The 23,503-nt window shown below is 41.4% G+C and overlaps 1 protein-coding gene across 4 annotated transcripts in view; it reads right to left on the bottom strand.

The window, feature by feature from the left end:
* gria2b (glutamate receptor, ionotropic, AMPA 2b) overlaps positions 1–13,851 on the bottom strand; it is a 53,408-nt gene extending 39,557 nt beyond the window's left edge. For 2 of the 4 annotated variants that reach the window (XM_084353529.1, XM_084353530.1), the window contains exons 1-2: positions 13,469–13,851; positions 13,243–13,383 (exon numbers count right to left, since the gene is read on the bottom strand). In XM_084353529.1, the coding sequence (XP_084209655.1) occupies positions 13,243–13,383; positions 13,469–13,553 (226 nt within the window). In that variant the 5' untranslated portion in view covers positions 13,554–13,851. The remainder of the gene's footprint in view (positions 1–13,242; positions 13,384–13,468) is intronic. The other 2 variants (XM_084353527.1, XM_084353528.1) reach the window with 1 other exon arrangement.
* Between the last annotated feature and the right edge of the window lie 9,652 nt (positions 13,852–23,503).

The following is a 23,503-nucleotide window of genomic DNA, read 5'->3' as shown; positions in this document are numbered from 1 at the left end:
ATATAATTATCAGGGCCGCAGTGTTGGTCAGTCGGTTCAACACTTTGGTCCAGACTGAAATATATCAACAACTATTGCATTGAGTATCATAAAATTATGTACAGACAGTCCAGCAGGTGACTGACCTGTGACAGTGTCAAAGGGCAGAAGTGACTGTTTTTAAGTATTTTACATTGTTGCGTGCTGATTGGTTTGTCTGCACTTGTCACTGCTTGGTGTCTCCACTCCCCCTTAACTCACTTGATTGCCTGATAACCTGCACCTGGAGTCCTGCTTGATTTTGTTACAGGCACTGGCAACCACCAATTGGGTTTCTGAGAATGGCACGAGGGACCAATGGTGTGGTTCGACGGGTGGGACCAACCACCTGGCCCAAAGGTTAAAGATGAGGAGACTGGCGCAGAACAGCAGAAACAGAGGAAACAGAAAGCAGAGGCTGGGAGAGACAAAGAGACGTCCGGAAGTTCACGCCTAACAAATTAAACAATGAACAAGAGGTCCAGTTTTTTCCCGTCATGTATGTGGCACCAGAACCACTCAAGCCAAATCAAGAACTTTACCTAACTCGTAACTTAGTATTTTTTTCGGCTAAACCTGACCAGACCATGAGCAGGGCGATGTCGTAACCTTTTTATTTTATTTTACAGACAAATGTTAAACATGGGAACATGCTCATTTAGCATTCACAGACTCACAGAGCTGCTATCCCGGCTGTAGACTCTCAGATGTTATTTAACTTTCTATTTAATTTTCATGAACTACATTTGTAGAAGAGCCGTCCATTCAACTGAGCAGAAACACGATGATACAAATCTGAAATGTGCCTTTCTTATGAATTTATACTCACAGCTCAGAGAGAATAAAAGGTCAGCATTCGGGTGTATTTATTGGATGTAAAGCTATTACTCTGATTTCCTTCCGGCAAAAAAAATAAATGGTGAAATCAGAAAATGTCAGATAATTTATGCAGCTGCCCCCTTTTCCCAGTGTTTCTCCTGCCGTTTTATCACAGCAGGGGGGATGTGGAGCTGCTACGAGATGTGAGGCCTTCTCTTCAGATTGTGCCATTTTGAAAATGTCTGAGTTGGACTCGACTGCTACATTATACACAACACCAACATGTTTCTCACCCGGCCTGCCTGTACATGAGCAACCATTCTGTTGTCCACTTCAGGAGCAACAGTCTAACTTTAGTGTTGTTGAAACAGGAGAAGACAGTTGGAGTTGCCTCTTGCCTGCTGCATCATTACACCCTCTGCCTGTCTGCTGCCTGAGTCCGTATCGTCTCTGAGTGAGTGTGTGTGTGTGTGTGTGTGTGTGTGTGTGTGTGTGTGTGTGTGTGTGTGTGTGTGCACTTGTCTGTTTGTTTGCCCTTTCTTTCAGACCTGTCACACACACTGATCTCACCTGCCAGCGGGCCCGGGTGCTGACCCAGCTTTTCGTGGAGCCGCCAGTGGACGGAGTCTCTCTCTCTCTCCGCCTCATCATGTTTCACTCCTATTTGTTTTCTTATCGACTCCTAATTGTCCATGTCATTGTCCATTTAATGGCTTTGTCCTGGCACCTATTACAAACTTGGCTGTCCTTGTGGTGGGTCCCTTTCTGAATCGAATTTACTGTTGGGAATTGTGTGTGACGCTGCTGAGACGCTGTATTCAGTTATTTTTATATGATATCTGTGAACACAAAGCACTGCATCACATTGTTGACATGATTCAGTTGCCCTCACAGAAAACCTGGGATCAAATGTTTTCCTCTCAGCATTACAGTCATTTCTGCTGAAGACCACTAATACCAGTCGTGGTCCAGAAAGATCAGTAACTACTAAATGCCCCTTTAACGCGTCAGTTTACCCACTAACAGTTTCTCACTCAACTGTAGTTGTATCGAGACATATGTGCATTTTTAAGTTTTAAGTCAAACTCTCAAGGTTTGGAAGATATGATTTACTTTTCTTCTTCAGAAACTTGAATTTTGGAGTTTTAGAAAAAAAAGTTTGATGATTCATGACGAGTCTGAGTGTCAAAAAGTCAACAATTTTTGAAATACAGAATTTTTAGTTTCTAGAGCTCAGATTCAAGGTTTTCTGAAGAAGAAAAGTAAATTATCACAACAAAAGATAAAAGGTCGGCCAAACCTTGTTCAGCTCATTTCAAACTTGAGGTTTTGAAAAAGGGAGAATCCGGTTGTTCTGAAAAACAATTGTGTCAGGTACTTTTGGAAAACGAGGTAAGAAAACGTATCAAAAGAAGAAGTAAATATTTATAAGCCTTTATTATGGTCATTAATAAAGTCAACGTGTTTCGACCACGAGGTCAAGTTTGATTTTGGCTCAAAACTTAAACATTTAATGATCGTTTACGGTGAAGAGCCAGTACAATGGAAGTGAATGTAATTTCATTTGTGGTGCTCGCAGCACTGAAACCTGCATAAACAGCCACATTTCTTTCACTGTTGCACTATATAACTTACAGAACATGCTGTCACCAGCTTTTATGGTTTTATAAAATTAAAGTAAAGATCATTCCATTCAACTTCTAAACTGAGCAGTCAGGTGTGTCCCTGCTTGTAGATATGAAGGACACAGCTAGTAGGCAGTTCTCTGTCTACACATAGTAAATCAGTGTTATTACAATGCTGTTATTCTGCCTAATACTCAGAAAAAGGTTCAGCGAGATCAAACCCAAAAATATCCGTTAAACGTCGCCTTCATAGAAAACGGAACAGATCTGAAACAGAAAATGGAGTTGTGTCGTTTCAGGGCATCCTCTTGCACTCGTCACCTGCAGCTGCTGAAACGCTTCTCTAATCTTATTTTTGGTGGAAAAAACCAAAACATTGTTTTGTGTTGGAATCATCTCTGCCACCTTCGCTCCTCTGGTTCCCTTTTGTCTTATTCTGATTTGCTTTAACGGTAACCTTGCGAGTTGGAGACGGACTGTTCTCTTTGCTTTTTTCCCCTCTTATCTCTGAGCAGAGCAGCGGGGTATTAGATCAAGCCAAAACCAGAACAAACAAACACAAGAGGACATAAAAACACCCCCACACACACCGTCCCAACACAAAGACACAATGAGACATTCACTGCAAAGCAACGCAAAACAACAGAAAACCATCCTGTTTCCATTCCCTGGACTTCCTGTAGATTCCACTGAATCCATCCCACACTGACCCCTGAGACCGGGCACATCAAAGACGCTGCCCGCAGACGGTGGCCTGACAGGATGTCACATGGTGAAACACCCACGGATCCTTTCATGGGGACAAACATCATCACAGAGCCCGGCAGCGGGGGAGCAGGACGGGCTGAAGACCCAATCAGCTCCCCCTGTGAGAGCTCACTCTTAAACACTGACTTCAATCACTCATCTGTGATGAGAATAAACAGCTTTTTAACTTCAGCGTCACTGTCCACACGAGGAAGATCGTCCTGCAGTCAGGTTAAACACAGAGATTTAAGTGTAAAGAGAGATTCAGTGTGCAGATCATTTTGACTTTTATCTTGTTAACTTTAACTGATAGTGGAGACTATATTATAAACTGTATATTGCAAATTATGTTAATTTACTAGTAGAATTTTGTGGTACTTTTACTTTACTTGAGTATTTCCATTGTATGCTACTTTACAAATCTACTGTTCTATTTAGTGTTAGGGGGAATGTTGTATTTTCACTTCACTACATTTATTAGATATTTTAAGTTATTTGTCACTTTAAAGATATAGATTATTTATACAGTGATCAATGAATAAATGATGATAGCATCAAACAGATCAAACTTAATTGCCTCAAAGGGAAAATCACACGCTACCTAGCATTAAACAAAGTTATTAAAGTGAGCTCCACATGATTTCTGCTTGTAACCGAGTACTTTGTGGTAATATTACTGACTTACTCGAGTAAAAGATTGGAGTATTTCCTCCACGTCTGCTTATGTAACAAAGAGATGTTAAGTCGTTTTGTGAAAGCAGTTAATATATGAACTCATTAACTTTCATTATTATGTACAAAGACACAGACTGCAGTTCAGCCTCAATAGACCAGAATGCAAAGCAGTCACAAGGCTGGCAATACAGTTTTTTTCCCCTTTTAACATTTAACATTTTTACATTTGGAGTTGCCGTCACTTTCTCCTCCCAGATTCATGTCTAACAGCTGAATTCGAACAATTCGTTTTATGACGAATGTTGAGTTATTCTGGGAAATGTAGGAAATCTGTAACTGTAACTAAAAATGTGAGTCTGGGAAATTTACAGATTACAAAATGTCAGAACACAATAACCACGTTCACATTAATAAAGCATCAAAAGTTTTTCTTTCTTTCTCTTTTCTTTGAATGTTCTCTATGAGTACGGAACACGGAAAGTGTGATATCTGTTTCGAAGCACGCACTTTTTGATGAATCAAAAAAATAATTCTGCAGAATTGTAGAAAATCCACCTGACAAGCCAACAGCTGTGAGATGCGTTGGCTACAGTCCAGATGAGAGCTTTTGTTTAAGCAGGCGGAGCATCAGGGAACAACAGCACTGTCTGCAGAACAGACGCTACGTTACAGCGCTGCTGACAACATAAAGAAACGTCTGGAGCGGATCAAAGCTCTGAATGAAGTGGACAAAGTGGTCTCTCGTTAAAAGAGCAGACCTGCAGGGAAACGTATTCATCAGGCCTCCATGTTGATTTATTGGGTCGCTGGGAGGCGCGACACTGTAGGTTTTATAGAAACCTTTCATTTAAAGAAAGGTTCAGCAGGTGAAGGAACAGCTGACGTGAGTCAACGTTACGCAGAATGAGAAAGAGGATGGATTATGTTTCTTAATTACAATTAGTCAGTCGTCCCTGCACCCTATCCCAGTACCTTTTTAGATACAAACATAAGGTGAATTAAGCATAAATGGAATAAATCTTAATTATTGTGTTACACAGGACGCTAAAAGCTTCTCTGCCGTCAACAAACAGCCACTTAAAGTGTTTTTTTTCCACCTTTAGCCTGAGTCATCCTGCTCTTTTTAAAGGACACAGCCGGCCTAAAGACATCCGCCTTTTACATTTACATTACATTTACATTTTGCTCAGCGAGACATAACATTATAACAACGGAGAGTCTGCCTGTTCACTGCACTCGTGCTCCGCTTATCACACTCTGAAGTCATTCTGTCTCCGTCCGTCCTTTTTATTCATCATTCCCCATTTCTTTATCTTTCTCTCTCTCTCTTTGCACACACACACACACACACACACACACACACACACACACACACACACACACACACACACACACACACACACACACACACACACACACACACACACACACACACACACACACACACACTCTCAACTCCTAATAAGTTTGACAAGAACACCCTATAAGACCAGACAAGGCAACCGGATCAAACCTTAATCACCACGATGATGGGAAGGACAGATTCTCCTCTGTGCATGCTAATGAGCATCCTCCTTCAGCAGGAAAGGTTACTCTGTGCTTTAAAGAAAATTCTTCTGATTATCAGACGAGTAAACTTCAAGTTAGCTACAAATGTTTAGTTAAACTTTAAAGGGTAACGCCACCAATTTTACACACTAAAGTCTGTTTACAGGTCTTCATGTCTGCATGTAAGCTAATAACTTGATGTAGGCAGCAGGTTTTGAAAAAGGAGTGAAGAAGAAGTGTTTATTTACTTTCTAAGACTTTATCTCTGTCAGATAACCTTGGTTTAACAGTTTTTAATTGGTGTTTTCTAAGCTGAAGCCTGAATAAGGTAAAAGTTGTAAACATCTGTTTTTGGTTTCATGCAGTTATGAAATGTTGTTCTCCGTCGTATCAGTGATGAACCGATGACAGCTGATCTGTAATCATTCGAGATACCCTGCATCTCCATGACACATCGGCCGACTCTTATGATGGATGTGTCTTCTGCCACAGCGACAGCCGTATCTGAAACCTGACTTATTCACATATTGAAAGAGTGAGGGTAAACGGCGTTGTTGACTTTGATGCTGTTGTCGCTGTCCAAGCTTTTAGAGCTCGATCAAAGGCTGCAGGAGAATGAAAGACCTGTTTTTATTTATCAGAAAGATATGGGAGGGGACATCAAGATAGAGGACCAAGGATAAAGCCTCGGTTACATCTTTTTAGGATAAGGATCTGTGCTCTGAGGAGACAATCTGTGGATCTTTATTTGCCAAACAAAGACATACATCTTTTGTGGCACTGGTGCAGAGATACAGAGTCCTGCTGCTTCAGACCAAGATATTTTTTAAATTTGCTACTGCGAATGAATGAATTAATAAATGATCAAATGAAACCTAATCCTCTACAAGCAAAATATTTGGTCCACGCTCGGCTTTAGACGACATGTCACGGTCTTCTGCTGCAGATGAAGTGAGTTATGTAATGACAACTGAAAAAACGTTTTTCCTGAGGTGACAGAAGGACTCAGATCTTGTACTTAAGTTGAAGTAACAAAAGTAAAATGATTTATTATGCAGAATAATATATATTATGTTACTGGCTCATAAATATTGATGCATACTGATGGTTTAGCTACTTTATATAATGTATCGGCTGGGTGGTTTGTTAATTTTCCCTCTGCGATCAATTAAGTTCCATCTTAAACTGAACATCATCATGTATTTGTTGATTTTATTTTGTATTATTAAAATACATCTGCAAAGCAACTAGAAACTAAAGTTGACAAAGAAATGTAGTGCAGTGAAAAAGTACAGTATCTGCCTCTGAACTGTAGTGGAGTAGCAGTATGAAGTTTCAGCAAATGGAAATACTCAAGTATAGTACAAGTACCCCAGAACTGTACTCAGGTACAGTATTTGAGTTTATGTATACATACATATGTATATACAGTATATTTTGTAAGAAAATCAACATGCAATAGTTTAGATTATCTTTTCGATTGTGTCGTTGATGGTTAGTTTGAAACATGTCTTTAAAATGATCCATCGACCCCGGTGCCTCCCTTCAGCAGCACAGTGTAACTACTAAAGCAACTGGAGAAGCAGAACAGATAGTTAATAACTGAGTTACATCCCAGGTTGACAAATACTGATGCTTTGGGTTGGCGTCCAATCTGAGCCACTAACCCAAAGTGCCACCAGTCAGACTCTGTGAAGCTCAGCTGTGTCTCATCAGTCTGTCTACTAAATAAATCATCATTTTCTGCTTAAACATGAAGTCTGTGTAGCCGGTGAATTATGAGATGCACCAGGCACTTGGATGGAGGACAAAAAAGTTTACTTCCTGCCAAGCTCAGGGCAAAAAATGCATTGAAGCCACCTGCCTCGGAGGCGCTGAGAAAACTGAGTCATTGGATGTGAGACAGGAGTCGACTTCCAGCTGAGAGCCTTTGATTCATGTCGTAACTGATGCTATCGCAGTCTTCTGTTTTTTAAGGACAGAGTGATAAAGGCTCGGTTCTTGGCTGTATTCAGGGCAAGCGAAGATCCACAGAGGGTTCTTTAGCCTCATTTTCTGACCGGCCAGCTCCCAGGCCTATTTAATATTTCACAGCTCCCTCTGAAAATGGAGGAGAATGCGCTTAATTAAGTGTGAACAATAAATTGGCTATAACCAATGCTCCGCTGCGCATATATGGTCGGTTTAGGCTTTTGATCATACAGCGAGGTCCCTGAATGTGTACGTCCCTGAGATACCATGCGCATGTAGATGCATGAAATTGCAGTATGACGCGATTCAACCATGACAAACTAGAACTTTGAAGTGTTAAATCGCCGGCCGGCTGTCAGTGACCTCAAACTGCTCTGCTGCTCCCAGGAGGAGGAAGAGTGGTTTGCTTTGAAAGAGGTGGGCGTCAGGGATAAAAGCACGGGAGCATATAGCAGAATATAAAGTTAAATGTGGCAGGCTAATACTCAGACACATGCACATAGTCAGGTGAACAACATTTTCACTGTATTAAAGGAGAAGTCCATCCCTGCTACTTTCCCAGTTGAAAAACATTTGAGTTGAGGGAGGTGACGCTGTGATGAACGTCTCAGTCCTTCAAGTAGCACAACAGTTGTCAGAGGAGGTGTCAGATTTTGCACCACTGATGACAAATGTGCAAGCTGTGGCTGTTCTGCATTCTGGAGACTGATTATTGCACATTCATGCATAATTTAGGCTTCAGAGAGGTTCCCAGACATTTATGCTTGTGACCCCTTAATACATAGCATGTCTACTTGTGACCCCTCGTCATAGGGTGTGTGTCTATGAGGCAGTTCAATCGTACAGTGTCGCTCCCTTCTCAGTTTGATTTGAATAATTTAAAGGTTAATGTGAGGTCAGTATTTCACTTGATAAAAGCAAAGAAGAACAAGTATCAGTTTGTTTCGCAGAATTTTCTTGTTTTCCACACTGGTAATTATCTCACATCACATTTTGTGACCCCCTTGCCTGAAACTAAATCCTAATGTTTTCTACTGATGGTTTACACGGCTGAAATATTTCCCACTGAAGCTGTTCTCAAGATATTTAGTAAAGCTCTTGTTTAGCTGAGAGACTTCCAAAAGACACATTTAAACAAGAAGAGTCTAAATCAAAGCAGCGCCGGCTGATGTATCTTGATTGCCTGAGTAGCCTTGTAGTCTTAATGAATGCCACAGAAGACGTCCGACAACTGTTTTCACAGGCTGAATTTGACTCCTCATGACAAGTAAACTGACCTATGTGCGAATTGGTGGAATGTTCCTTTAATCATCAGTGTATCTGTGCGGGGAAATATCCCAGTATGAGCCATGATGTCGGTATCAGCATGTTGTCCACAAGAAACATTTTCAACATATACAGAATGTGCTGCATCTAATTCATTCAGTGATGCTAAACAAATCATTCATAGACAGGGTCGGGGCTTCATGGTGCATTCAGGTGCACCTCATAAACTCAGAAATCTAAACCGTTATGGGAACAATATCCCATTATTTTTTTTTACATAGGCACAATTTTAAAAAACAAACTAAACTGTCCACAAACTAAAACCACCAGATTCTTCTCCACAGGTCTCCTGTGACGATGATGAAGTTGTTTTACTGCAGCATTTTTAACAAATAAATAATAAAGTCATTCTTAATATGCATTTTATCCAAATATTTCTTGGCCAGTGGAAGCTTTCATCTACCAGTCCACTTGGCCTGTGAGCTCTGCCACATAATTAATATCAATTCAACCCGTTTGTTAATTCACTCTCCACCTGATTCCTGGTGCAAATGATACCTTGCGTGAATTATGGGCGTGACTTCTGGCACATCCAATCACTTAACCAGAACAAGTGTTTTCCATAGTAACAGGACACTACAAACTATATCATTACTGCTTATCCCCCGCTGCTTAAAAGTGCCGCCCGTGTGTTGGTTATTATGAGACTTTGTTGCTTATGGTGCCGTGCAGTGTCGCCCATAATCATTTCCCCAGTAACCTCCCTGGTGACCTTCCCAGGAAACTTGTTGATAGACATAACCTGGCAACCCAAAATTCTAAACTAATAAAATATTAGTCAGGACGTTGTTTAAAAACCAAACAACAAGATGACCTAAAAACTCAACATGCACTGATATTTTTAACAGCACTGAAGTGTTTCTTGGTGCATTCGCCATAAAACCATGTGGGGTTCTCAGAGGCGGCTCTATGTTCGTAACTTTGAAGAGGAATCTTTGAAATGTATTGCTCCGGGTGGACGGCTCACCAATATAACTGCACACACAGTCACAATGACTCCCCGGGTCTTGGCAGCAGATGCAGGCCTGTCCAGATGAACTGTTATTGATGGAGGAATGTATCATCCTCCCTCCCACTGTCTCTGACACACTGCATTGATGGAGTATGCTGTAGCACAGGCCAAGTACAACCCGAGTGTAATACATCCGTGGAGTGCAGATCCATATGTTCTGTGTCTCATTTCTTGCAAGGAAATAAATGTTTAATATACTTTATTGGACCAATTAAGCTTACAATGAATTAAGTTATGATATATATCAGAAAATTACAGATAATAAAAAGTATAAATGAGCATTTTGTGTCAACTTCAATGTCTCCAGGACTTTGTGGCTCAGACACAGTTTGGTCAGGACTCAAACAATATTGAGATTCAGGACTCAGCTTCTGTTCACAGCTGATAAAAATATCTGCTCCTTCAATATTTCAGGCGAAATGCAAATCTGTCACTTCCTGTCCACTTCAATAAAACTGTATTTAGTTACACATTTCCCTTATGTTTCCCTCCACATTCAAGACAAATGTGATTTCGTCGGATCCAAAATGAAAGCTCACAGCAGCAGCAGCAGCAGCTCCTCTGTAATGGAGTGTGTGTGAGGAGTCTCAGCAGAAAGCTTACAAGAAGCTGCAGTTATAATGTTCTAGCTTTCAGTATGCCATGTCAGCTTTGATATTTCTCCTTTCATTCTCCGCCGCGTGCCGTCTGCCTTTTGTTCAAACGTACTTTAGTCAGAAAGACAGAGTGCTGGTTTTAATCTGTTGTAATTACATGTGGAGGTGGGTTGTGAGGCAGACTGCCATCTACTGGCTTCATAGCGACCCCCATCACCACCTCCTCACCTCACCTCGCCCCCCTCTCCTCTACTTCTAACTCCCACACAAGCAGTCGTTTAGAGGAGCAGGTGGAGTTCATGCACACACATTCTGAAAAGGTGTGCAGTCTGAGGGCTGATGGAGCAGAAACCCCTCAGATTATTGTCCACCTCAGTGCGACGGTCATTCACTCAGCTCGACATCGAGGATCAAATTCATTTATCATTTTCTTTACACAGTTCATTCTCCAGTCAGGGTCGCCGGTATGTGTGCAGGTTTTTGGTAATTTGCTGGTTAAATGTCAGCCCAACAATAACCGAGCCGAGGCTGTGCTGTTGAGTGGATGTGAACTGAGCATGAACCATCATGTGAAGAGTCTCCGTTCAGCTGATGACATGCACACTAAAGACGCTGCTTGACCAAACATCATCTTAAAGCACTGACAGGGATTACAGGAGCAGACTCTGACTTCACAACAACATGTAGGAGGATCAGCTGAAGCCAGGAGTCATAAATTAACAAGAGGAAAATAAAACAGGCTTTTCTGATGTTTCTCTACATTTACAATGTTGTTGTCTGTGTTTAATCTATTGTTTCTGCTTTAGGTTCAATCCATGACGGAACGTGATCCAAGTATCACAGTATTGAGTAATGTAATTTGATTACTTGCTGTTACTTTAGGATTGCCTAAATACCGAACATATGCAAATAAAGACCAGAGAAAAATAAATGTCAGTCAGATTATTTATATCTTAATAAGGAGTGTGTATTCGTGTGTATTCACGTGATGTTGTGAGACTCGTGACGTGTTGTCATGTGTGCGCATGCGCGTGGTTACAGACAGTATATCATCTATCTTAAAACTGTAATCCTGTTAGTAATCCCCTCTTTACTGAACGTACCTGTAATCTAATTACATCTGTTTTTCTCTAACTTTATCGTAATAGTTACATTTTTTTGTATCCTGATTACATAATCCCATTACATGTATTCTATTACTCCTCAAACCTGAGAACAAGATGTTAAAACACACTTTTGTGATGTTTCTTTACATTTCTGACCTGCTCTGTGCTGCTTTCTGTGTTTACTTCATGATGTTTTCCCTCTCTGACCTCTCTGGCGCATGTGTCGCATCAAATCACTTAAAAAGATCAGACTAAAGTAATCAGATACATGCCACTGTAACTGAGCCTGAGTCAATCAGGTCAGGATTACTCCAGTTTTTTATCATAACTGATTAAGATAACAAAGTTATGTGTTTAAAAGCAGCTGTCTGCAAAGATTTGGACCAAATCTATCTACTTTTTATCAAATTACCCTTCATGTAACACTAAACACACACTTAGGACAGAGAAACCACATGCAGACATGCAGCAGGTCTGTTCGGGATGAGCTTCATATACATTTTTGACCATGTGAGATACATTTAAAACAAGTCAGCTGATGAAACTGCTGGATGAAGCTCCATGTGAACAGTAAAGAAGACAACAGATATTTAAGTCTCACAACTGTCTCCTGTTTTTTCAGCAGGACACAATCTAATCATGTTTCCTGAGCACACAGTGGACGGAGATCTCTGCATGTCTCACATCGACAGGGTCTCTCGCTGGGATCTGTCGGGCGCAATGAGCCTCTCCGAGCAGGAAGCTTTTATATGGTAATGAAATCGATTGGACCGATGCGCGCACCAATCAGAAGCGTTTGATTTATGTGTAGGGGACTGTTGAGAGGAGTAGTCGCTTGGCAACCGCCTAATGAAATGTTCGAGCTGAGGCTATTAAAAAATAGCGACCTTAAGAAGCGGTTTTTTCTGCCTGTTTCACACGGAACAGTCAGCGTCTTGTTTCTTTTGATCAGAGAAATGATTAAAATAACAAAACCTGATAAAGTGTTGGAGATTCATGAGAGACTGAAGAGTCGTGATTTAAGGTTTGGTGAGAAGCTTTTATCCCCTAAAGAGCTGCCAATCATGTGAGGGCCTCGCGTCAGTTCATCCTGTCCATGTTTAATCCTGAAGCACCGCTCAGTGTTACATCTGAGTGTGTAGGCTGTTTCATAGGAGGCAACAATGGATGAACACCGCTCCTCCTGAGCCGAGGAGAGACGTGACAGCGGCGCGCACTGCAAAAAAGCTTCATCTCAGCGAGTCCTGTCTGGGTTTTTCCCTTCTGGAGAATGAATGTGTTGAAAGATTGAATCTGCTGCATGTTTCTTTTCTTTTCTTTTTTTTTCTTCTTCAAGGATTAAAAGTCAGATCTACATTATTCGCCTCATAGAAATGACATTTGAGTCATGAAACATGTTGGGTGTTCACTGGCATCAAACTCAATCTCTCTCCACTCGCTTACCAATTAAAAACCAGGACTGTTGGATGAAAAGCAGCAGCGCGGTCGATATTTTGGCAGCCGAGTCGTGTTTGATCTCGGAATCTGAAGGAATGAAAATGGGATGGATGTGACTGACTGTTACTGTGGAAACCAACTTTCCCCCCCACCCCCTGCCCACACGATGTTGTTCCTCCTCAACTACCCTTCTCACCGCCTCGATATGTTTGCTGGCAGAATGTAGATTAGACAGCTCAGATGATTGCCATGATACATTCACCCAGAGCGCACAATACGGGCATCAACATTTCATGGATGACATGAAAGATTCATTTAGATTCATTTGAAGGAGGAGGAGGGGGATATTTTTTGGCACTTACAGCAGTTGGTAACAGCGAAACTGTTCGCCACTTCCAGATTGTCAATGTGAGGCGTCAATCTGAATTCCGAGGTGCCAAACTGAACCATTCCTATCCGAAATGCGCTGTACTCTTGATCCGCGCCCCTCGGAAAAAGTCCCCCTGAAACCGACACAAAACATCAGTCACAATTTTCACACATCATTTTTACGCACAGACTCTAACGCGTTTTCTCGCTTGGACCTACCGATCTGAACACTGGGCGAGCCTCCAAGCGCGCATCCCCATAAAACCAGCAGGACTGAAACGGATAAATTCACTATCTTTTCCATGTCCACAGTTTAGGTGTCCACATCCACCAGGAGAGTCTGATATTCCTCGTTCCTCTCCGGAGAGGTTAGATCCGACACATATTGGACACCTTCAGCCTTGGGGAGAAAATGATCAGCAGGAAAAGGACCGTGTTTTTTGTGCAGGTGTCTCGCAGTGGAAGGACAGCAGCAGCAGCAGCAGCAGCAGTGAAGGAATGGTCGCTGCGATGTAGGTCTGCTGTCTCTTCTTCCGCTCCTCCTCGCCGCTCCCCTCCTGCCGGCAGCTGATACCTCCTCTAAACGCACAGGGACACTGCGCGTCTCCGCTCGGCGCGCCGGAGATCCTTTCAGCATCACACCCACAAGTGATGAATGTTAATGAGAAAGGCGGAAAGAGGCGGAAAGAGCCGAGCGATAAGTACTTGGCGACAAGAGTGCACACTAGAATGGGAAAAAGCTGAAGTCTTTGGTTGAATACGTTTCATTTGGAGCTTTAACACATGAAAACATATTGAACACGTTTGATTCACAACATCACAGAGTCACTGTCCTCTCGTGTGCAGTTAGTTCATGTTTCTGATATGAAGCAGGACATTTAAACCTGACAGAGTTTTTCAAAAGGTCAGTCTGCTTTTTTCTCGGGTGTCAGAAGGATTTCCAACCCAGCACCAAGAACCTCATGTGGACTGACTTGTCACATCCCCACCAAGCTTGTGTCACCTGAACTTTACTAAACTACTGGAGCTCTTTCAGTCAATATTACAGCAAACAGGCCTGAAACACCTTCAGTGTGACTTTCTCAGCACTTTACAGAGTCAGCTGGAGCTGTAACCAACAGTTACTTTAAGCATCGAACAATCTACTATTTGTCTGTCAGTTTTTAAATTAAAGGTCCAGTGCGTGGGATGTTTGTGGCATCTCGCAGATTGCAGGTTGCAGATTGGAGCCAACTGAATCCCCCTCATCTCACCCTCTGTCTGTGGCTTCTTGTGTGTGTTTCCTGTTTTGAAAACGATGAATTATTGCAGGTTTGTCTGTTGCGCTCGCTTTCTTTTCATTCAGTTTTCAAAGTCGATTAAATAATCTGAAAAACAAACAAACTGTTGTCTTATTTTCTGATCACGTTTGTTTCGTGCCATCACATGTTCTTGTAGCGATGCTGCTGTTCTCATGATTTCAGCAGTTACCTTGTTGACTACAGTGTTGTGTCCAATATAAATGATGGACAAAAGCAAGAAAATAAGACCCAACTTATAAAAAAACGATATTTTCCTTTACATTCCCACCTCTGTAAAAGCTCAGCACTCTCTCTGACCTTGGGGCCGATCCGTTATAAAGGAGCCAGCTGCATGTGATGTGCTGTCCATGGTGCTGAAATCTGACACACTGTTGCTTCTCACTGCCACCTCGTCCTCTCCCACTCGCTCTGAGCCTCATTAGTTTGCTCCCAGACTGCTATCTCACTCTGTCCAATGATTAATATACATCTGTCTGTGCAGGCTGAGATATGCATATCATAAAACCGGGGGACAGGCGTGCCATTTATTTCCTGTTGCTTGTGAGGCAGCTCTCCTCCATTTAACCCTGCACAAGATGGTAGTTACAACTGTGCACAGATTTGCATGAGATTGTTATGCAGAGGGTGAGAATAAGACGCTGGATCAAAGTTAAAGAGGAGATCCATGTGATGGGTATTCCTGGGGGGCATGAGTGATGGCCTCCAGCTGATGAGCTTGATGAGTTTTCTCATTATGGGATGTTGGCCTTTAACATGCTGTAGAGGAGACTGAAACACATTTGAAGGTCTCAGCTCAAATAATCTTTTCATTACACATTTTTTCAAAGTTGATGCTTGTCTGTTATTTGGTCAACAGCAGCTCTCACGGTGGCACATTTCTTCAGCGGTGTTTCACTGTGTTCAGGAGGATTAAGTCTTCCAGATGCTTCCAATCACTGTTCTGAGTTAAACTGTAGAAGTAAATCCTCCATGTGCCTGTGAAAAAAATACAATTTAGAAATACCTTCAGTTTTAAAATGTCAAATACAGATATCGGAGGCATGTTGTCATGTGCCTGGTGCACAGCTGCTGCTGCTGATGGCTCCTGTGGTAGCTCTGTTAAGGACGTCTTCATCCTATGTTAAGGTCGTAAGTCTGATCTCTGCTGGAGCCATATTGGGTTCACAGTCCATTTGACCTCTTGAAGTGATCTTCAGCGACCTTTATCTGCCCGCTCACTCATTCTGAACATCAGAGCTGAAACTATTAGTCAATTTGTTGATTGAAGGGAATTGATTTTGATAATTCTCTTAATTTTAAAGGAGGAAGTGAGGAGAAGTAAAGAGTTTAAAAAGTCAGTGCAGGGAGAAGGTCGGGGGTGGACAGCCGGGTTAAACAAGTACAGGGCTTTCATTCAGGAGATCGTTGTTACAGAAGTAACATAGTGATTGTAACCCAAACCCCAACGTGTTCCTAAATCTGACCAAGTAGTTTTCTTGCCTAAACATAAACTGCAACCTTACAATGGAGGTCTGGTACATGTGAGTCAGCATATTTAAAACTTGTATTACTGCCTCATTCATCTTTATGCAAAACAATGAAAAATGAGACTCTGCTGCTGAACCTGAACTGCACACCCGAACCTTTGCTCTCTGACCCCATTCTCATTCTCATCTCCTCACGGCAGTAAATTGCATGTTCAGCTGCTCGTGCTTCCCGAACTCACATATGTTGATCCGTGTGACCTTGTCTGGAGGTTCTGCCACGCATGGATTCACTCTGCTGCTGCGAGATTGAAATGTAATTTCAGTTTGATTATCTTACAGCACATTCCCCAATGTAGTGAATTTGCAGCCCGCGAGATAATTTAACTGTCATAACGCTAAGGAGCATTGTGATGGGTTTCAGCAGCGAAATGAGAGCAACTCGTAATCAAATCATGAACCCGCTTGCTGTGTGAGTGTGTTTACCTTTGAGCCAATTTACACAAATAAACCACACGTGCTGATGAAAACAGCCGGGAGAATCCAACACTTTGAAACTGGTGGAACAAGTCAGTGACCTTTTGAGAAATGTTTCACCACTCAGGTTTGTCTCAGAAATCCTGTGCAGCTGCTTCAGAGAAAGCATTTACATACCTGGCATTTAGCTGCTGCTCTTATCTAAAAGGGATTTACAATGGGCAGCATTTAAGTGTCTCACTCAGAGACTCTCCAACGAGACACTTGTGATGGACAAACACTGCTTTCTGTTTGTTTGTTTGGGGATCTGACACATGACCTTTTGGTAAAGGATGCAATGATTCCCTTGCTGTCATTAGCTGCAGAACAGAATCAATGGATAAATGTTTCTGAGTGTCCTCTGGAGTCCATCAGGAGCCTAAAGAGAAGCCTGATTTCCCTCTTTTCACCTATTTATTATCTATTTTGGAATTATTTTCAGTCTCGTCTGACCCACAAAGAAGGGTTTGTAGAGAATCTCAGGAGATCTGCCACCCTACATGTTTTTATCAAAAATAAACTGAAATGAGGCGACTACTCAATCCATGTGGATGCAGGAAAACAGAAGCTGTGAAACTAGACGGCGTGAAGTATGAATGCATAGGCTCCATCTTATAAATTGGTTGGAAATGTTTGAAGACTGTGCAGCTGAGTGATTAATTTTCTTTACTGTCTTCTCTCTTTTCAGAAAGTTCCACCAGGCTGGAGTCTGTCCTGACGTGCACCGAGCAGGAGGCAGGGAGATACTGTATTCAACACACATCTGCACTTTAACACTGTGCACGCACAGATTTACAGGAACTTCCTTCATTTACATTCATGAATACGTTTCCCATCCAGCTGAGCTGCGTCTCTCTCAGGAGGTGCCAGTGTTAGCCATCAGGCTACGCTGCTGCAGACGTAATTTTGAACTATGTAAAAATACAATGATATCTCCAAGAAATGTATTGGACAACAACATGCATAATATGAATGAGATTTTACATGAATGCACATAATGCATTAGTGATTAAAGGATAAGTTAGCCCAACAATGAAAATTCTGTCATTATACCCTCAAGCTGATGTACATTTGTGGGAAGTTTTGTGGTTTTGTAAAACATTTCCAGAGTTTCACAGCAAAACATTGTTGCAGCGTTCTCCTGAGCACCTGAGGTAGATGGGACTTTTTTGAAAACGTTACAAAACAACTGAACAATACATGATATGGCTCCATGCAGCCTGACCCCACTTCACCTCTACCCCTCGTTTTTGAATGAACCGCTCGCCCCTCAAAACAGAGCTGCAGGGGGTCGTGGTTGAAATAGCCCTCGATGCGATGGGACAACCCTTCAAGTCCCTCATACATCATCAGCTGACGTCGATGGTGTTTGTGACATTTCCAACATGGCGTCTTCGGCTGTGGTGGTGATCACGATGCCATTTACATTCATCTGATTGGGATAGAAGAGCGTGGACACTCATGTTCACAACTTCACAGTATCAACCAAGTCATCGAATAAAAAGAGCACTGCTTTGTTACTGGCCACTAACGTTAGTGGTGCTTTACAGACGAACACTGGCAGCCACTGCTCCTCCCCTGCCCGTCTGCACTGATATTAGAGGAGCGGACCAGCTGCAGCAACTTTGCTGTTATACTTAACTCGCCTCTATTTTGTGTCTCTGCTCGATGATTAACAGAGTGTATCTCTGCAACTACAAGGTCTATATGAATAATCAAAGCATCATAATAAAGGGAACACTTTAAATATTTGTTCAGATGTGTATTTATAAGTATATTTGTCACTGAGTCCGAGTAAATTAAGTTGGCACACAGCATAAATGAAAGATTGTTTTTTTTATTACAATTTTAGAATGAATGATGCAGCTGCAGCTCCAAATCTCTACGAAGCTGAATCTGAACATTACCTCCAACTGCCAACTTTTATGCTAATAAAGTGAATCAGAACAAAATACAGAGTATTTTAGACTCAGGCGGAAACTCAAAATGTGCCATTTTGGCAACATCTGTGCCATTTAAAATTTCTCAGGTACCAAACTATATATTTAACTCATATGTTACCATAGGTGCTCAAAAATAAGCCCAATCTGGCTCCACTCAGGCTGAACAGGTAAAGTTTAATTAAATGCGTCATATATTTATTGGGTTTATTGGGATGAGACATTATTTACACCATTTTAAAGCTGAAGTCTTCACTGTAGCTGCTCGGCTAAAACCACTGCACAAGTCTGACAGTGTGTTGAGGGTGCAAATCTTTTCAAATCAATTTTTAATCTGAAATTCAATCGCTTCGGGAGACTAGTAGATAATGACTGAATTTTCATTTTTGGGTGAACTTACCCTTTAATAAACTTGCATATCACTCTAAATGTATTGTTCAATGTACATGTTGATCTATTATTAGACAACTGCACATCAACATTTTGATCACCTCAGGAAAAAAAAAACTGATGCCAAGTGCAATTAAACAGCTGAGCGAGAACACCCACAAACAAAAAGCACTCAGAGGACATTATGTCTCCTACAGCCAGAACAGACTCCTGCAGCACGAGCAGAACGAGGATGAGGAACATCAGTAGAGCCGTTTTATCAAAGACATTTTCATATGAAAAACACCTTTCATAGTATTTATTTGTTGATATTCACACTCTAGATTATTCTAAGAACTGAAACTAAAGTTCTGACTTAAGTTTAAATGAAACAAACGCAGCACAAACACCAGAACAGCATTTGAACTCATCATTCAGCTCTATGTTGACGAGGTTTCAGTGATCCTCCTCGTTGTACAGTTGCCGTTGATCGGGGAAATAGAAAGCAGCAGCACCTTCGTGACTTTCAGCTGCTGCTGACGTGACACTGTCTTAGAGGCTGTTTGAGCATACAGTAAAGAGGTGATGTGAATACATAACAAGGCCGTTGGACACACAGAAGTTGCTAAGCCAAGCATATACTGCCATTGGAGCATTTCTGTGGGAGTTAAAACTGCAGGGATCGGTCCCAAGGTCAGAAAGAGTGCTGAGGCCGGACACTTTGAGTGCATCAGCTTACGTCAATAGCATTCAATGTGCACTGAGCTCCTTTTATTTTTTTTGTCCTCGGATCAGATGGAAAACATGAAACTCACTCAGTCATTATGTAAGTAACTGCAAAGCAAGTCATTTAAAAGAAGTTACTGAGGGAAAATATTCACTTTCATCTGCACAGAGTTTTAACACTTCAAAACTTTTATTCCAAAAATTACGATGCTGTTTTAAACAGATTCTTGCTTTGAAAGTCGAGCGTGTGATTAGTTCCTGTGTTCGTACTTAGTCATGTTAAGTTCGTAAAATGTGACTTCAAAACGTCACAGCTGGGAGAACTATTAAAGCACGTGACCAAGAAGAAGTGTTGTCAAACAGCAGGAAAATATTCACTCATCAACAAGCGTAATAGTTTCCAGCTGTCTGTATTGAGTCTCTCACTAATGATGCATCGTCCTGCACCCGCACTGCTGGATGGTTTTTGTGTTTCCAGCTGAGCAGCCGTTGTTTTTTATGAGCCCCGCGGTCATGAACACAAATTCAGAATATCTGTTGCAAAACAGTCAAAGATGCATCACTAACACAGTTTTATGAGAAGAAATCTGATGAAAATCTTTCTGTTTATTTTACAGTTACATTTTTCCTGAATCTTCAAAACCCACAAAATAAACGGAATTACAAAAATATACTGTGAATTTACACGTCTAATGTCAAGTAACCTGTAAAATCTGGAACTGTAGAAATTTCAATTTTTAAAAGAAAATTGTTTTTTTCCACGCACTTTTTTTTCTTGAAAATTTTACATTCACTTTTAATACTGTGTTTACATTTATTAAATGAAATAAGGTTTGTGTTGATGAACAGTAAAAGCAGTGTTGTTTCTGTCGTCACATGAAGTGTTGTGTAGTTTTCAGACCAGAAGCTTTGAATAAATGTTTTCTAATATATTTCCCAAACTAGTTATCAACCTACTTTGGCAGTTTTATGTTCTGAAATGCAAATGTTTGAAAGTTTTGCGCATTATTATTTAATTGTGACTGTGTTGACCATATTTAAGTGATTCCACTGATTTTACGTGTCAATATCCATAAATAAACATTAGAAGGCTAATCTAAAATCAAAGCTAAAAAGTGTATTTCAATTACAGAAAACTACTGTATTTTTGTGTGACGTTACAGTATTTTTTTCATCCCTTGCTGCCAGAATATTACATTTTTGTATTTTTTTTTTACGATTGTTTTATAGTGAAGAAAAATAGTTTGAGACACAACATTATTTATTGTTCCTCAGTTGGATTATCTATTGTTCTGCTTCTCCCCTCCTCTCTCCTCCACTTCCTCCACTATCAGACTCTTTCAGACTCTTTCAGACTCGACATTATTTCACTCTCACCTTTCCTCCGCTTCGTGGCAGAACTAACTGTAATGACGGCACCGCGGTCACAGCCATTTCTACAGATTGGTTCAGTCTGGCTGGAACCAAACTTCTCGCCACCTCGACCTCTGACAGGAAACGGCATCCTCCACACTTTTTGTGAGACTTCCACATATTTCGAGCTACTGCCAAAAAAAAAAAAAAGAGATCATCTGCCACCAAACAGCTGCTGGCTTGGAAAATGGTGGCTGACCTGAAATCCACTGTGGCATTCGGAAAATAACCTATTATGTCGGAGAATTCGGATAAAAGCGTGAAAATTCCCTCATGACGCACAAATATGACGGCGAGTAAACAAACAAGACAGCTAACAAACAGACTGCAGGTAATGATGATGTCATGTAGCTTCAATTAATCACTATACTGTTTAAACAAGCTCTTGATTCTATGATATGACTTGAGAATTGAAACACTGATGATAACAACACATTCTCTTCCTTTCTGATAAGAAAATCAACATTTACTCTGCGTGTTTATCTCTGAGGCTAGAATAAGGTTGTAAAAGCACAACGCTGATGTGTGAAAGCCTCGTTCACAGTAAATGAGCTTCCAATAAGCCCCGTGGCCTCTCCTCCCCCACTGCTCCTCCACTAATCATTGCCTTGACTGTCATGGTGGTTTTCTTGGTGGCCTGTGTGGCAGCCTGGTGAGAGGTCATGTTGGATTAGAAAGCGCCCTGTGTGATATAGGTTACTGCACTGAGCTACTGGCAGGGTGCTGGGGTGCGGGGGTGGAGCACACACACACACACACACACACACACACACACACACACACACACACACACACACACACACACACACACACACACACACACACACACACACACACACACACACACACACACACTCACACACTCACAAACACACACACACACACACACACAAAGAGACACATGAGTCACAGCAGTTACGAGGGCTTTGTTTGATACCTCTACTGTCCTGCTGCTGTGGATCGTTTCCTCGGATCATTGGTGAGCTGAGCGGTGCATATTTTAACGTCTGTTGTGTTTGATGCAGATTACAGCCTCACATAATGACCAGAAATGTCAAAATGTTAAACAGATGTGAAGAAATAGCAGCTACTAAAATGCCAAACATCACTTCATATCTTCTAAAGGTTTGGGTGATTAATAATTTAAAGTAATGTCGCCTCTGAAAATGACTTATAATTCTGTTTCATGTCTCTTTATTTAAGCATGGAGTGGACGCCTCCCTTTGCTTTGCCTTGTGCCATCATTATGTTTTACTCACAGCCTGGCACTACATCTGTTTTCCCCCCAGGAGAAGAGCATTTTGTCTCCTGATTACATTAAACAAGTATAGATGTGGCCATTGGAGGGCACTGCAATGCAGAATCACTCATTTATGATTCAGTCAGAGCTCCAGTAAGTCAAAATTAACCACATTCAGATACATACAGTCATTAATCTGTGAAAACGTCTGCTTCTCTTTGCGGTTCATGTTTCGTCTTTCATGTTAGAGTTTCAGTCCGACTCCCGTGCTGCGTCTCAGGCAGGTGTTTGTAGTGACAGACCAAAATTCTCTCCCATGTCTGTAACCATGGCAGCCACAGACAGAAAAAACAGAAGTCTTGTTTTCTGATTTTGTGAAAACCAAAAAAAAAAAAAAAAAACGAAAAAAAGAGAAAGAGCCCAGCAATGACAGTTTGTCTCTCCTTTACGTGAGCAATCTTGGGCCAATTTGCCACAAACTTCATTAATATGACCCTGTTGTCGTGACATGAGGTCGGCATCTATCTTGCTTCATTAAAGCCGGAGACAGATTTCATACGAGGAGCCTCACAATGATAGTCAGGGGTCGTTCTCCGAGCAGGTTTGCATGAATAATAGGTGGCTGGTTTGGCAGATTAGGGGAGGTCAAGCCTCGGTGGAAGAAGCAGATGTGTTTGTGTGGTGATGTGCGGAGGTACATGTCGGCAGAGCAAAGGGAAGATGCTGGAGATACAGACGATCTCAACCTGGTGCAAGTCCCTCCAGGATCATAAGCAGGGGAGGCCAGGGCCGGTTAAATGTTTGTGTTACTGTAGTAAATGTTTACAGGTCAAGAGCGCAGAGACTATCCTGTCGAGGGTCGTAATTCATTTCCTTTAAGATTAAAAGTGCGCTGTGGACTAAATGTATTACAAACTGTGTTAGACAGAGATATTGGAAACAGTAATTAGTTTATTAATATTATCTTTTTAATGGTCAAAGGCAGAAGTAATTACACATTATTTTAAATGGCTTAAAAATGCTGTTTGTTTTAAACAGTGGGCAGTTATTCCATTAAGAGGAGCCACTGAAGGTGAATCACCATGAGCGTTTTCTGAGATTTTATGTGAATGCATTATGTAATAAAATATGCACTAATATGCATAATTTCCCAGAACTGAAATCTGAACATTCAAAGCCAAGTTCATAATGTTTTATTCATTCTGACAGTGACATATTATCATAAGATTTCAGGAGAGGAGATTTTGATGTCTCTTTCAATCACTCGGCTGTAGATCAGTATATTC

The sequence above is a fragment of the Pagrus pagrus genome (genome assembly GCF_965226575.1).
Source record: "Pagrus pagrus genome assembly, chromosome: 5".
Lineage (NCBI taxonomy): Eukaryota > Metazoa > Chordata > Actinopteri > Spariformes > Sparidae > Pagrus > Pagrus pagrus.
The sequence above is the reverse complement of the archived record's forward strand: the minus strand, read 5'-3'. Positions and strand labels throughout refer to the sequence as shown.